Consider the following 16,975-nt stretch of genomic DNA (forward strand, 5'->3'; position numbering starts at 1 on the left):
TAGACAGAGAACCCTCTATCTAAGGAGGAGGAGTACTGTCTAGACAGAGAACCCTCTATCAGGAGTACTGTCTAGACAGAGAACCCTCTATCTAAGGAGGAGGAGTACTGTCTAGACAGAGAACCATCTATCTAAGGAGGAGGAGTACTGTCTAGACAGAGAACCCTCTATCTAAGGAGGAGGAGTACTGTCTAGACAGAGAACCCTCTATATAAGGAGGAGGAGTACTGTCTAGACAGAGAACCCTCTATATAAGGAGGAGGAGTACTGTCTAGACAGAGAACCCTCTATCTAAGGAGGAGGAGTACTGACTAGACAGAGAACCCTCTATCTAAGGAGGATGAGTACTGTCTAGACAGAGAACCCTCTATCTAAGGAGGAGGAGTACTGACTAGACAGAGAACCCTCTATCTAAGGAGGAGGAGTACTGACTAGACAGAGAACCCTCTATCTAAGGAGGAGTACTGTCTAGACAGAGAACCCTCTATCTAAGGAGGAGTACTGTCTAGACAGAGAACCATCTATCTAAGGAGGAGGAGTACTGTCTAGACAGAGAACCCTCTATCTAAGGAGGAGGAGTACTGTCTAGACAGAGAACCATCTATCTAAGGAGGAGGAGTACTGTCTAGACAGAGAACCCTCTATCTAAGGAGGAGGAGTACTGTCTAGACAGAGAACCATCTATCTAAGGAGGAGGAGTACTGTCTAGACAGAGAACCCTCTATCTAAGGAGGAGGAGTACTGTCTAGACAGAGAACCATCTATCTAAGGAGGAGGAGTACTGACTAGACAGAGAACCCTCTATCTAAGGAGGAGGAGTACTGTCTAGACAGAGAACCCTCTATCTAAGGAGGAGGAGTACTGACTAGACAGAGAACCCTCTATCTAAGGAGGAGGAGTACTGACTAGACAGAGAACCCTCTATCTAAGGAGGAGGAGTACTGACTAGACAGAGAACCCTCTATCTAGGGAGGAGGAGTACTGTCTAGACAGAGAACCCTCTATCTAAGGAGGAGTACTGTCTAGACAGAGAACCCTCTATCTAAGGAGGAGTACTGTCTAGACAGAGAACCCTCTATCTAAGGAGGAGTACTGTCTAGACAGAGAACCCTCTATCTAAGGAGGAGGAGTACTGTCTAGACAGAGAACCCTCTATCTAAGGAGGAGGAGTACTGTCTAGACAGAGAACCATCTATCTAAGGAGGAGGAGTACTGACTAGACAGAGAACCATCTATCTAAGGATGAGGAGTACTGTCTAGACAGAGAACCCTCTATCTAAGGAGGAGGAGTACTGTCTAGACAGAGAACCCTCTATCTAAGGAGGAGGAGTACTGACTAGACAGAGAACCCTCTATCTAAGGAGGAGTACTGTCTAGACAGAGAACCCTCTATCTAAGGAGGAGGAGTACTGTCTAGACAGAGAACCATCTATCTAAGGAGGAGGAGTACTGTCTAGACAGAGAACCATCTATCTAAGGAGGAGGAGTACTGTCTAGACAGAGAACCCTCTATCTAAGGAGGAGGAGTACTGTCTAGACAGAGAACCATCTATCTAAGGAGGAGGAGTACTGACTAGACAGAGAACCCTCTATCTAAGGAGGAGTACTGTCTAGACAGAGAACCCTCTATCTAAGGAGGAGTACTGTCTAGACAAAGAACCCTCTATCTAAGGAGGAGTACTGTCTAGACAGATAACCCTCTATCTAAGGAGGAGGAGTACTGTCTAGACAGAGAACCCTCTATCTAAGGAGGAGGAGTACTGACTAGACAGAGAACCATCTATCTAAGGAGGAGTACTGTCTAGACAGAGAACCCTCTATCTAAGGAGGAGGAGTACTGACTAGACAGAGAACCCTCTATCTAAGGAGGAGGAGTACTGACTAGACAGAGAACCCTCTATCTAAGGAGGAGGAGTACTGACTAGACAGAGAACCCTCTATCTAAGGAGGAGGAGTACTGTCTAGACAGAGAACCCTCTATCTAAGGAGGAGGAGTACTGACTAGACAGAGAACCATCTATCTAAGGAGGAGGAGTACTGACTAGACAGAGAACCCTCTATCTAAGGAGGAGTACTGTCTAGACAGAGAACCCTCTATCTAAGGAGGAGGAGTACTGACTAGACAGAGAACCCTCTATCTAAGGAGGAGTACTGTCTAGACAGAGAACCCTCTATCTAAGGAGGAGGAGTACTGACTAGACAGAGAACCCTCTATCTAAGGAGGAGGAGTACTGACTAGACAGAGAACCCTCTATCTAAGGAGGAGTACTGTCTAGACAGAGAACCCTCTATCTAAGGAGGAGGAGTACTGACTAGACAGAGAACCATCTATCTAAGGAGGAGGAGTACTGTCTAGACAGAGAACCCTCTATATAAGGAGGAGTACTGTCTAGACAGAGAACCCTCTATCTAAGGAGGAATACTGTCTAGACAGAGAACCCTCTATATAAGGAGGAGTACTGTCTAGACAGAGAACCCTCTATCTAAGGAGGAATACTGTCTAGACAGAGAACCCTCTATCTAAGGAGGAATACTGTCTAGACAGAGAACCATCTATCTAAGGAGGAGGAGTACTGTCTAGACAGAGAACCATCTATCTAAGGAGGAGGAGTACTGTCTAGACAGAGAACCCTCTATCTAAGGAGGAGGAGTACTGACTAGACAGAGAACCATCTATCTAAGGAGGAGGAGTACTGACTAGACAGAGAACCCTCTATCTAAGGAGGAGTACTGTCTAGACAGAGAACCCTCTATCTAAGGAGGAGGAGTACTGTCTAGACAGAGAACCCTCTATCTAAGGAGGAGGAGTACTGTCTAGACAGAGAACCCTCTATCTAAGGAGGAGGAGTACTGACTAGACAGAGAACCCTCTATCTAAGGAGGAGGAGTACTGACTAGACAGAGAACCCTCTATCTAAGGAGGAGGAGTACTGACTAGACAGAGAACCATCTATCTAAGGAGGAGGAGTACTGACTAGACAGAGAACCCTCTATCTAAGGAGGAGTACTGTCTAGACAGAGAACCCTCTATCTAAGGAGGAGTACTGTCTAGACAGAGAACCCTCTATCTAAGGAGGAGGAGTACTGTCTAGACAGAGAACCCTCTATCTAAGGAGGAGTACTGTCTAGACAGAGAACCCTCTATCTAAGGAGGAGGAGTACTGACTAGACAGAGAACCCTCTATCTAAGGAGGAGTACTGTCTAGACAGAGAACCATCTATCTAAGGAGGAGGAGTACTGTCTAGACAGAGAACCCTCTATCTAAGGAGGAGGAGTACTGACTAGACAGAGAACCCTCTATCTAAGGAGGAGGAGTACTGACTAGACAGAGAACCATCTATCTAAGGAGGAGGAGTACTGTCTAGACAGAGAACCCTCTATCTAAGGAGGAGGAGTACTGTCTAGACAGAGAACCCTCTATCTAAGGAGGAGGAGTACTGACTAGACAGAGAACCATCTATCTAAGGAGGAGGAGTACTGTCTAGACAGAGAACCCTCTATCTAAGGAGGAGGAGTACTGACTAGACAGAGAACCCTCTATCTAAGGAGGAGGAGTACTGACTAGACAGAGAACCCTCTATCTAAGGAGGAGTACTGTCTAGACAGAGAACCCTCTATCTAAGGAGGAGGAGTACTGACTAGACAGAGAACCCTCTATCTAAGGAGGAGGAGTACTGACTAGACAGAGAACCCTCTATCTAAGGAGGAGGAGTACTGTCTAGACAGAGAACCCTCTATCTAAGGAGGAGGAGTACTGTCTAGACAGAGAACCCTCTATCTAAGGAGGAGGAGTACTGTCTAGACAGAGAACCCTCTATCTAAGGAGGAGGAGTACTGACTAGACAGAGAACCATCTATCTAATGAAGACTCTAACCAGTTATCTGAGTAGTAGGTGTATCTAGACTAGTATTAAAGACTCTAACCAGTTCTCTGAGTAGCAGGTGTATCTAGACTAGTAGTAGAGAAGACTCTAACCCGTTATCTGAGTAGTAGGTGTATCTAGACTAGTATTAAAGACTCTTACCAGTTCTCTGGGTAGTAGGTGTATCTAGACTAGTAGTAGAGAAGACTCTAACCAGTTCTCTGAGTAGTAGCTGTATCTAGACTAGTATTAAAGACTCTTACCAGTTCTCGGGGCAGGAACACGTCTTCCTGTCTGGCCACAAGCAGAACAACACTGTCTCCCTGTCTGGTGCTCCTCAACATGGAGACCAACTCTTCCTGGCTATGTCTGCTGATGTCCACACCATTCACCTGGGAACGCAGAGGAGCCCAGATCAAAGGGTTATTAGCTACATAGGAAATGTCCACCTTTTAATCACCAGCGGTCTCTCACATTAAAAACAGGATGAACAAACCAGTCCTTCATTTACACTTTCCCCTCAAAAAACACAACAAAAGAAGTCTACAGAAAAGAGGTGCGGATGTGTGTCCTGACCAGGTATCCACATATCCAATATCATGGGAGATCAAGTTCAAATTAAAACTTTATTGTTCCAGACGGGAATTGATTTTGTAAAAACAGGATGGACTCAGTTTGAGTTGTGATATGACTACGTCAAGTCAGTCTGATTTTGTGATTGGATAATGCTTAAAGCCCCACCACTAAACTCATCTGATTGGCTGTGTGTGCTGTCACTCACCTCCAGGATCCGATCACCTGACTGCAGGCGTCCATCTTTGACGGCGGCCCCGCGCGGCAGGATGTTCTTGACCAGGATAGGACCAGGGCCGTGTACAGACGAGTCCCTGGTCACCACTGTGAAGCCTAGACCCTCGGGACCTGGAAACAGACACACACAATAAGGGACTTCAGAAACTAAGTACAGCATTCACATCTGTAAGAAAATAAAAATAAAAATATATAACCGAGGGTAATGTGGTACACCATACTACTCCATTACTGCACCATAATATTAAAGCGGTACACCATTACTAGACCATAATACCCTAGACCTGATATAACCCCTAGACCTGATATAACCCCAGCCCCTAGACCTGCTATAACCCCAGCCCCTAGACCTGATATAACCCCTAGACCTGATATAACCCCTAGACCTGATATAACCCCTAGACCTGATATAACCCCTAGACCTGATATAACCCCAGCCCCTAGACCTGATATAACCCCAGCCCCTAGACCTGATATAACCTCAGCCCCTAGACCTGATATAACCCCAGCCCCTAGACCTGATATAACCCCAGCCCCTAGACCTGATATAACCCCAGCCCCTAGACCTGATATAACCCCAGCCCCTAGACCTGATATAACCCCAGCCCCTAGACCTGATATAACCCCAGCCCCTAGACCTGATATAACCCCAGCCCCTAGACCTGATATAACCCCAGCCCCTAGACCTGATATAACCCCAGCCCCTAGACCTGTTATAACCCCAGCCCCTAGACCTGATATAACCCCAGCCCCTAGACCTGATATAACCCCAGCCCCTAGACCTGTTATAACCCCAGCCCCTAGACCTGATATAACCCCAGCCCCTAGACCTGATATAACCCCAGCCCCTAGACCTGATATAACCCCTAGACCTGATATAACCCCAGCCCCTAGACCTGATATAACCCCAGCCCCTAGACCTGATATAACCCCAGCCCCTAGACCTGATATAACCCCAGCCCCTAGACCTGTTATAACCCCAGCCCCTAGACCTGATATAACCCCAGCCCCTAGACCTGATATAACCCCAGCCCCTAGACCTGATATAACCCCAGCCCCTAGACCTGATATAACCCCAGCCCCTAGACCTGATATAACCCCAGCCCCTAGACCTGTTATAACCCCAGCCCCTAGACCTGTTATAACCCCAGCCCCTAGACCTGTTATAACCCCAGCCCCTAGACCTGATATAACCCCAGCCCCTAGACCTGATATAACCCCTAGACCTGATATAACCTCAGCCCCTAGACCTGATATAACCCCAGCCCCTAGACCTGATATAACCCCAGCCCCTAGACCTGATATAACCCCAGCCCCTAGACCTGGTATAACCCCAGCCCCTAGACCTGACATAACCCCAGCCCCTAGACCTGATATAACCCCAGCCCCTGGACCTGATATAACCCCAGCCCCTAGACCTGATATAACCCCAGCCCCTAGACCTGATATAACCCCTAGACCTGATATAACCCCAGCCCCTAGACCTGATATAACCCCAGCCCCTAGACCTGATATAACCCCAGCCCCTAGACCTGATATAACCCCAGCCCCTAGACCTGTTATAACCCCAGCCCCTAGACCTGATATAACCCCAGCCCCTAGACCTGATATAACCCCAGCCCCTAGACCTGATATAACCCCAGCCCATAGACCTGATATAACCCCAGCCCCTAGACCTGATATAACCCCAGCCCCTAGACCTGATATAACCCCAGCCCCTAGACCTGTTATAACCCCAGCCCCTAGACCTGTTATAACCCCAGCCCCTAGACCTGATATAACCCCAGCCCCTAGACCTGATATAACCCCTAGACCTGATATAACCTCAGCCCCTAGACCTGATATAACCCCAGCCCCTAGACCTGATATAACCCCAGCCCCTAGACCTGATATAACCCCTAGACCTGATATAACCCCAGCCCCTAGACCTGATATAACCCCAGCCCCTAGACCTGATATAACCCCTAGACCTGATATAACCTCAGCCCCTAGACCTGATATAACCCCAGCCCCTAGACCTGTTATAACCCCAGCCCCTAGACCTGATATAACCCCAGCCCCTAGACCTGTTATAACCCCTAGACCTGATATAACCCCTAGACCTGATATAACCCCAGCCCCTAGACCTGATATAACCCCAGCCCCTAGACCTGATATAACCCCAGCCCCTAGACCTGATATAACCCCAGCCCCTAGATCTGATATAACCCCAGCCCCTAGACCTGGTATAACCCCAGCCCCTAGACCTGATATAACCCCAGCCCCTAGACCTGATATAACCCCAGCCCCTAGACCTGATATAACCTCAGCTCCTAGACCTGATATAACCCCAGCCCCTAGACCTGATATAACCCCAGCCCCTAGACCTGATATAACACCAGCCCCTAGACCTGATATAACCCCAGCCCCTAGACCTGCTATAACCCCAGCCCCTAGACCTGTTATAACCCCAGCCCCTAGACCTGTTATAACCCCAGCCCCTAGACCTGATATAACCCCAGCCCCTAGACCTGATATAACCCCTAGACCTGATATAACCCCAGCCCCTAGACCTGATATAACCCCAGCCCCTAGACCTGATATAACCCCAGCCCCTAGACCTGGTATAACCCCAGCCCCTAGACCTGATATAACCCCAGCCCCTAGACCTGCTATAACCCCAGCCCCTAGACCTGATATAACCCCAGCCCCTAGACCTGATATAACCTCAGCCCCTAGACCTGATATAACCCCAGCCCCTAGACCTGTTATAACCCCAGCCCCTAGACCTGATATAACCCCAGCCCCTAGACCTGATATAACCCCAGCCCCTAGACCTGATATAACCCCTAGACCTGATATAACCCCAGCCCCTAGACCTGATATAACCCCAGCCCCTAGACCTGATATAACCCCAGCCCCTAGACCTGATATAACCCCAGCCCCTAGACCTGATATAACCCCAGCCCCTAGACCTGATATAACCCCAGCCCCTAGACCTGATATAACCCCTAGACCTGATATAACCCCAGCCCCTAGACCTGTTATAACCCCAGCCCCTAGACCTGATATAACCCCAGCCCCTATACCTGATATAACCCCTAGACCTGATATAACCCCTAGACCTGATATAATCCCAGCCCCTAGACCTGATATAACCCCAGCCCCTAGACCTGATATAACCCCAGCCCCTAGACCTGATATAACCCCAGCCCCTAGACCTGATATAACCCCAGCCCCTAGACCTGATATAACCCCTAGACCTGATATAACCCCAGCCCCTAGACCTGATATTACCCCAGCCCCTAGACCTGATATAACCCCAGCCCCTAGACCTGATATAACCCCAGCCCCTAGACCTGATATAACCCCAGCCCCTAGACCTGATATAACCCCAGCCCCTAGACCTGATATAACCCCAGCCCCTAGACCTGATATAACCCCAGCCCCTAGACCTGTTATAACCCCAGCCCCTAGACCTGATATAACCCCAACCCCTAGACCTGATATAACCTCAGCCCCTAGACCTGATATAACCCCAGCCCCTAGACCTGATATAACCCCAGCCCCTAGACCTGATATAACCCCAGCCCCTAGACCTGTTATAACCCCAGCCCCTAGACCTGACATAACCCCAGCCCCTAGACCTGATATAACCCCAGCCCCTGGACCTGATATAACCCCAGCCCCTAGACCTGATATAACCCCAGCCCCTAGACCTGATATAACCCCTAGACCTGATATAACCCCAGCCCCTAGACCTGATATAACCCCAGCCCCTAGACCTGATATAACCCCAGCCCCTAGACCTGATATAACCCCAGCCCCTAGACCTGATTATAACCCCAGCCCCTAGACCTGATATAACCCCAGCCCCTAGACCTGATATAACCCCAGCCCCTAGACCTGATATAACCCCAGCCCCTAGACCTGATATAACCCCAGCCCCTAGACCTGATATAACCCCAGCCCCTAGACCTGATATAACCCCAGCCCCTAGACCTGTTATAACCCCAGCCCCTAGACCTGATATAACCCCAGCCCCTAGACCTGATATAACCCCTAGACCTGATATAACCTCAGCCCCTAGACCTGATATAACCCCAGCCCCTAGACCTGATATAACCCCAGCCCCTAGACCCGATATAACCCCTAGACCTGATATAACCCCAGCCCCTAGACCTGATATAACCCCAGCCCCTAGACCTGATATAACCCCTAGACCTGATATAACCTCAGCCCCTAGACCTGATATAACCCCAGCCCCTAGACCTGTTATAACCCCAGCCCCTAGACCTGATATAACCCCAGCCCCTAGACCTGTTATAACCCCTAGACCTGATATAACCCCTAGACCTGATATAACCCCAGCCCCTAGACCTGATATAACCCCAGCCCCTAGACCTGATATAACCCCAGCCCCTAGATCTGATATAACCCCAGCCCCTAGACCTGTTATAACCCCAGCCCCTAGACCTGTTATAACCCCAGCCCCTAGACCTGATATAACCCCAGCCCCTAGACCTGATATAACCTCAGCTCCTAGACCTGATATAACCCCAGCCCCTAGACCTGATATAACCCCAGCCCCTAGACCTGATATAACACCAGCCCCTAGACCTGATATAACCCCAGCCCCTAGACCTGATATAACCCCAGCCCCTAGACCTGTTATAACCCCAGCCCCTAGACCTGTTATAACCCCAGCCCCTAGACCTGATATAACCCCAGCCCCTAGACCTGATATAACCCCTAGACCTGATATAACCCCAGCCCCTAGACCTGATATAACCCCAGCCCCTAGACCTGATATAACCCAAGCCCCTAGACCTGTTATAACCCCAGCCCCTAGACCTGATATAACCCCAGCCCCTAGACCTGCTATAACCCCAGCCCCTAGACCTGATATAACCCCAGCCCCTAGACCTGATATAACCTCAGCCCCTAGACCTGATATAACCCCAGCCCCTAGACCTGTTATAACCCCAGCCCCTAGACCTGATATAACCCCAGCCCCTAGACCTGATATAACCCCAGCCCCTAGACCTGATATAACCCCTAGACCTGATATAACCCCAGCCCCTAGACCTGATATAACCCCAGCCCCTAGACCTGATATAACCCCAGCCCCTAGACCTGATATAACCCCAGCCCCTAGACCTGATATAACCCCAGCCCCTAGACCTGATATAACCCCAGCCCCTAGACCTGATATAACCCCAGCCCCTAGACCTGATATAACCCCTAGACCTGATATAACCCCAGCCCCTAGACCTGTTATAACCCCAGCCCCTAGACCTGATATAACCCCAGCCCCTATACCTGATATAACCCCTAGACCTGATATAACCCCTAGACCTGATATAACCCCAGCCCCTAGACCTGATATAACCCCAGCCCCTAGACCTGATATAACCCCAGCCCCTAGACCTGATATAACCCCAGCCCCTAGACCTGATATAACCCCAGCCCCTAGACCTGATATAACCCCAGCCCCTAGACCTGATATAACCCCAGCCCCTAGACCTGATATAACCCCAGCCCCTAGACCTGATATAACCCCAGCCCCTAGACCTGATATAACCCCAGCCCCTAGACCTGATATAACCCCAGCCCCTAGACCTGATATAACCCCAGCCCCTAGACCTGATATAACCCCAGCCCCTAGACCTGATATAACCCCAGCCCCTAGACCTGATATAACCCCAGCCCCTAGACCTGATATAACCCCAGCCCCTAGACCTGATATAACCCCAGCCCCTAGACCTGATATAACCCCAGCCCCTAGACCTGATATAACCCCAGCCCCTAGACCTGATATAACCCCAGCCCCTAGACCTGATATAACCCCAGCCCCTAGACCTGATATAACCCCAGCCCCTAGACCTGATATAACCCCAGCCCCTAGACCTGATATAACCCCAGCCCCTAGACCTGATATAACCCCAGCCCCTAGACCTGTTATAACCCCAGCCCCTAGACCTGATATAACCCCAACCCCTAGACCTGATATAACCTCAGCCCCTAGACCTGATATAACCTCAGCCCCTAGACCTGATATAGTCTAGGTTATCGCGAGTGATGAGGGCGACTAGGAGGTTATCGCGAGTGATGAGGGCGACTAGGAGGTTATCGCGAGTGATGAGGGCGACTAGGAGGTTATCGCGAGTGATGAGGGCATCTAGGAGGTTATCGCGAGTGACGAGGGCGTCTAGGAGGTTATCGCGAGTGATGAGGGCGACTAGGAGGTTATCGCGAGTGATGAGGGCGTCTAGGAGGTTATCAGGAGTGATGAGGGCGTCTGGGAGGTTATTGCGAGTGATGAGGGCATCTAGGAGGTTATCAGGAGTGATGAGGGCGTCTGGGAGGTTATCGCGAGTGACGAGGGCATCTACATTTACATTTTAGTCATTTAGCAGACGCTCTTATCCAGAGCGATCTAGGAGGTTATCGCGAGTGATGAGGGCATCTAGGAGGTTATCGCGAGTGATGAGGGCGTCTAGGAGGTTATTGCGAGTGACGAGGGCATCTAGGAGGTTATCAGGAGTGATGAGGGCGTCTAGGAGGTTATCGCGAGTGACGAGGGCATCTAGGAGGTTATCGCGAATGACGAGGGCATCTAGGAGGTTATCGGGAGTGACGAGGGCATCTAGGAGGTTATCGGGAGTGATGAGGGCATCTAGGAGGTTATCGGGAGTGATGAGGGCATCTAGGAGGTTATCGCGAGTGACGAGGGCATCTAGGAGGTTATCGGGAGTGATGAGGGCATCTAGGAGGTTATCGCGAGTGACGAGGGCGTCTAGGAGGTTATCGCGAGTGATGAGGGCGACTAGGAGGTTATCGCGAGTGATGAGGGCGTCTAGGAGGTTATCGCGAGTGACGAGGGCGTCTAGGAGGTTATCGCGAGTGACGAGGGCGTCTAGGAGGTTATCGCGAGTGACGAGGGCGTCTAGGAGGTTATCGCGAGTGACGAGGGCGTCTAGGAGGTTATCGCGAGTGAGGGCATCTAGGAGGTTATCGCGAGTGATGAGGGCGTCTAGGAGGTCGTCGGGATATGTGACATAAAGCTCTTATCAGGGATTCAATGATGTCATGCTGATTCACTGGCAAGAGGTAACACCTGTTGTGTGTGTGTGTGTGTGTGTGTGTGTGTGTGTGTGTGTGTGTGTGTGTGTGTGTGTGTGTGTGTGTGTGTGTGTGTGTGTGTGTGTGTGTGAGAGGAGGAGAGGATGAGGGGGAGAGGAGGAGAGGATGAGGGGGGAGAGGAGGAGAGGAGAGGATGAGGGGGAGAGGATGAGATGAGAGGGGAGAGGAGGAGAGGATGAGGGGGAGAGGAGGAGATGAGAGGGGAGAGGAGGAGAGGAGGAGGGGGGGAGGAGGAGAGGAGAGGAGGAGGGGATGAGATGATGGGGGAGAGGAGTGGATGAGAGAGGAGAAGAGGGGTGGTCACTAAAGGAAAAGCAGCATGCTGAGACTGACTGAAAATAGACACACTCAGCACAATGCACGTGCGTGCGTGCGTGCGTGCGTGCGTGCGTGCGTGCGTGCGTGCGTGCGTGCGTGCGAGAGAGGCAGACAGACATGAGCTTTGCATCGACAGCCGAGTCTTGGGCAGTGTGATTCTGTTTTATGTTGGTCATTTAGCAAAACCATTTTAGTGTCAGTCAGCAGTTCTCTCTGCTTTCTGCAATGAATTCATATCACCCAGCTACAGCTGGATCAATGCAAACTGAACGGAAATCATGACCTCATCCTGCCAGCTGTCTAACTAGTGGGGTGAAATCACTACCTCATCCAGCCAGCTGTCTAACTAGTGGGGTGAAATCATGACCTCATCCAGCCAGCTGTCTAACTAGTGGGGTGAAATCATGACCTCATCCAGCCAGCTGTCTAACTAGTGGGGTGAAATCATGACCTCATCCAGCCAGCTGTCTAACTAGTGGGGTGAAATCATGACCTCATCCAGCCAGCTGTCTAACTAGTGGGGTGAAATCATGACCTCATCCAGCCAGCTGTTTAACTAGTGGGGTGAAATCATGACCTCATCCTGCCAGCTGTCTAACTAGTGGGGTGAAATCATGACCTCATCCAGCCAGCTGTCTAACTAGTGGGGTGAAATCATGACCTCATCCTGCCAGCTGTCTAACTAGTGGGGTGAAATCATGACCTCATCCTGCCAGCTGTCTAACTAGTGGGGTGAAATCATGACCTCATCCTGCCAGCTGTCTAACTAGTGGGGTGAAATCATGACCTCATCCAGCCAGCTGTCTAACTAGTGGGGTGAAATCATGACCTCATCCAGCCAGCTGTCTAACTAGTGGGGTGAAATCACGACGTCATCCAGCCAGCTGTCTAACTAGTGGGGTGAAATCATGACCTCATCCAGCCAGCTGTCTAACTAGTGGGGTGAAATCATGACCTCATCCAGCCAGCTGTCTAACTAGTGGGGTGAAATCACGACCTCATCCAGCCAGCTGTCTAACTAGTGGGGTGAAATCATGACCTCATCCAGCCAGCTGTATAACTAGTGGGGTGAAATCATGACCTCATCCTGCCAGCTGTCTAACTAGTGGGGTGAAATCATGACCTCATCCTGCCAGCTGTCTAACTAGTGGGGTGAAATCATGACCTCATCCAGCCAGCTGTCTAACTAGTGGGGTGAAATCATGACCTCATCCAGCCAGCTGTCTAACTAGTGGGGTGAAATCATGACCTCATCCTGCCAGCTGTCTAACTAGTGGGGTGAAATCATGACCTCATCCAGCCAGCTGTCTAACTAGTGGGGTGAAATCACGACCTCATCCTGCCAGCTGTCTAACTAGTGGGGTGAAATCACGACCTCATCCTGCCAGCTGTCTAACTAGTGGGGTGAAATCACGACCTCATCCTGCCAGCTGTCTAACTAGTGGGGTGAAATCACGACCTCATCCAGCCAGCTGTCTAACTAGTGGGGTGAAATCATGACCTCATCCAGCCAGCTGTCTAACTAGTGGGGTGAAATCATGACCTCATCCTGCCAGCTGCCTAACTAGTGGGGTGAAATCATGACCTCATCATGCCAGCTGTCTAACTAGTGGGGTGAAATCACGACCTCATCCAGCCAGCTGTCTAACTAGTGGGGTGAAATCATGACCTCATCCAGCCAGCTGTCTAACTAGTGGGGTGAAATCATGACCTCATCCAGCCAGCTGTCTAACTAGTGGGGTGAAATCACGACCTCATCCTGCCAGCTGCCTCCTCCTCCCCATCCCACATCATCCCTCTTCCTCCCCATCATCCCTCCTCCTCCCCATCATCCCTCCTCCTCCACATCATCCCTCCTCCTCCCCATCATCCCTCCTCCTCCACATCATCCCTCCTCCCCATCATCCCTCCTCCTCCCCCTCCTCATACCTCCTCCCCATCATCCCTCCTCCTCCCCCTCCTCATCCCTCCTCCTCCCCATCATCCCTCCTCCCCATCCCCATCCCTCCTCCTCCCCCTCATCCTCCCCATCCCTCCTCCTCCTCCTCCACATCATCCCTCCTCCTCCCCATCCCTCCTCCTCCTCCTCCTCCACATCATCCCTCCTCCTCCTCCCCATCCATCCTCCTCCCCCTCCTCCTCCCCATCATCCCTCCTCCTCCTCCCCATCATCCCTCCTCCTCCCCATCCCTCCTCCTCCCCCTCCTCATACCTCTTCCCCATCATCCCTCCTCCTCCCCCTCCTCATACCTCCTCCCCATCATCCCTCCTCCTCCCCATCATCCCTCCCCCTCCTCCTCCCCCTTACCTTTCTTTAAATCGATCTTCAGTCTCTTCCCTCCCTTCTTGCTGGTGAAGCCCACCAGGGTAGAGAAGGTGGGACTCCTCTTCAGGAGCGGGCTGTCACTCTTCTCCTTGGGGACAGGGGATAGGCTGACGGGAACAGGGTGGGCGAGATGGGGGGATCCCATTGGTCGGCCCTCTAGACTGCTGCTGTCCTCAGCCATTCGGGCAGTAGGAGAGTCAGAGGGCTTAAAGGCGGGTTTGATTGAAGGAGGCTCCTTAGAGGCAGTCTTGGGTGTGGCTTTGGGACTGCCTGATTGGTTGAGGAGCTGACCAATCAGGCTCTTCTCGTACCTCTCCCTGTTGGAGACAGGAACTACTTCCAGACGCACCGTGGGGGACCGCATAGCATAACGGAACACTTCCTGTGCCCTAGGGAGAACACACCACTCAGAACTGGCAGGCAACCATACTACTGACAACAACACATGGCACAATAGGACAAATCCTTCCTGCATTACTCATAACTTCCTACATTACTCAAGACATACTACATTACTCAAGACTTCCTGCATTACTCAAGACTTCCTGCATTACTCATAACTTCCTGCATTACTCAAGACATACTACATTACTCAAGACTTCCTGCATTACTCAAGACTTCCTGCATTACTCAGACTTCCTGCATTACTCAAGACTTCCTGCATTACGCAAGACTTCCTGCATTACTCAAGACTTCCTGCATTACTCAAGACTTCCTGCATTACTCAAGACTTCCTGCATTACTCAAGACTTCCTGCATTACTCAAGACTTCCTGCATTACTCAGACTTCCTGTATTACTCAAGACTTACTGCATTACTCAATACTTCCTGCATTACTCAGACTTCCTGTATTACTCAAGGCTTCCTGCATTACTCTTCCTGCATTACTCATTACTAATATAAATGTAAATGTAATGTAACGAGAGAAAAACCCATTTCTACTATTCTAACTCAACTGAGTTTCCCACCAAAAAAGTATGTTTATACAGTGTATTCAGAAAGTATTCAGACCCCTTGACTTTTTCCACATTTTGTTACGTTACAGCTTTATTCTAGAATGGATTAAATTGTCCCCCCCCCCCCCCCCCTCCCTCATCAATCTACACACAATACCCCATAATGACATCACAATACCCCATAATGACATCACAATACATCCATACCCCAATGACAAAGGTTCTTCTCTAGGTTTCTTCCTAGGTTCTGGTCTTTCTAGGGGAGTTTTTCCTAGCCACCGTGCTTCTACACCTGCATTGCTTGCTGTTTGGGGGTTTTAGGCTGGGTTTCTGTACAGCACTTTGAGATATCAGCTGATGTAAGAAGGGCTTTATAAATACATTTGATTTGATTTGAAAGCAAACTTTTTTCTTTTTACAATTTCTTTTGCAAATTTATATGACGTATTCAGACCCTTTACTCAGTACTTTGTTGAAGCACCTTTGTCAGCGATTACAGCCTTGAGTCTTCTTGGGTATGACCCTACAAGCTTGGCACACCTTTATTTGGGGAGTTTCTCCCATTCTTCTCTGCAGATCATCTCAAGGTCTGTCAGGTTGGATGGGGAGTGTCGCTGCACAGCTATTTTCAGGTCTCTTCAGAGATGTTCGATCGGGTTCAAGTCCGGGCTCTGGCTGGGCCACTCAAGGACATTCAGAGACTTGTCCCGAAGCCACTCTCTGCGTTGTCTTGGCTGTGTGCTTAGGGTCGTTGTCCTGTTGGAAGGTGAACCTTCACCCCAGTCTAAGGTCCTGAGCGCTTTGGAGCAGGTTTTTCATCAAGGATCTCTCTGTACTTTGCTCTGTTCATCTTTGCCTCGATCCTGACTAGTCTCCCAGTCTGTACAGCTGAAAAACATCCCAACAGCATGATGCTGCCACCACCATGCTTTACCATAGGGATTTTTATTTATTTATTTTATTTAACCTTCATTTAACTAGGCAAGTCAGTTAAGAACAAATTCTTATTTACAATTACGGTCCACACTGGCCAAACCCAGATGACACTGGACCAATTGTGCACCGCCCTATGGGACTCCCAATCACGGCCGGATGTGATGCAGCCTGGATTCAAACCAGGTACTGAGATGCAGTGTCTTAGACTACTGCGCCACTCAGGAGTCCTGGTGTCAGGTTTCAGGTTTCAGGTTTCCTCCAGACGTGAAGCTTGGCATTCAGGCCAAAGAGTTCAATCTTGGTTTCATCAAACCAGAGAATCTTGTTTCTCTTGGTCTGAGAGTCTTTAGGTGCCTTTCGGCAAACTCCAAGCGGGCTGTCATGTGCCTTTTACTGAGGAGTGGCTTCTGTCTGGCCACTCTACCATAAAGGCCTGATTGGTGGAGTGCTGCAGAGATGGTTGTCCTTCTGGAAGGTTCTCCCATCTCCACAGAGGAACTCTGGAGCTCTGTCAGAGTGACCATCGGGTTCTTGGTCACCTCCCTGACAAAGGCCCTTCTCCCTCGATTGCTCAGTTTGGCCGGGTGGCAGCTCTAGGAAGAGTCTTGGTGGTTCCAAACTTCTTCCATTTAAGAATGAT

At 50.1% G+C, this 16,975-nt stretch overlaps 1 protein-coding gene across 3 annotated transcripts in view; it reads right to left on the reverse strand.

The window, feature by feature from the left end:
• The window catches only part of LOC139546214 (partitioning defective 3 homolog B-like), a 425,714-nt gene that overhangs the window by 348,946 nt on the left and 59,793 nt on the right, over positions 1-16,975 (reverse strand). For all 3 annotated transcript variants that reach the window (XM_071354341.1, XM_071354342.1, XM_071354340.1), the window contains exons 7-9: positions 14,426-14,832; positions 4,646-4,785; positions 4,128-4,256 (exon numbers count right to left, since the gene is read on the reverse strand). In XM_071354341.1, the coding sequence (XP_071210442.1) occupies positions 4,128-4,256; positions 4,646-4,785; positions 14,426-14,832 (676 nt within the window). The remainder of the gene's footprint in view (positions 1-4,127; positions 4,257-4,645; positions 4,786-14,425; positions 14,833-16,975) is intronic.

Source organism: Salvelinus alpinus, chromosome 20 (genome assembly GCF_045679555.1).
Source record: "Salvelinus alpinus chromosome 20, SLU_Salpinus.1, whole genome shotgun sequence".
Lineage (NCBI taxonomy): Eukaryota > Metazoa > Chordata > Actinopteri > Salmoniformes > Salmonidae > Salvelinus > Salvelinus alpinus.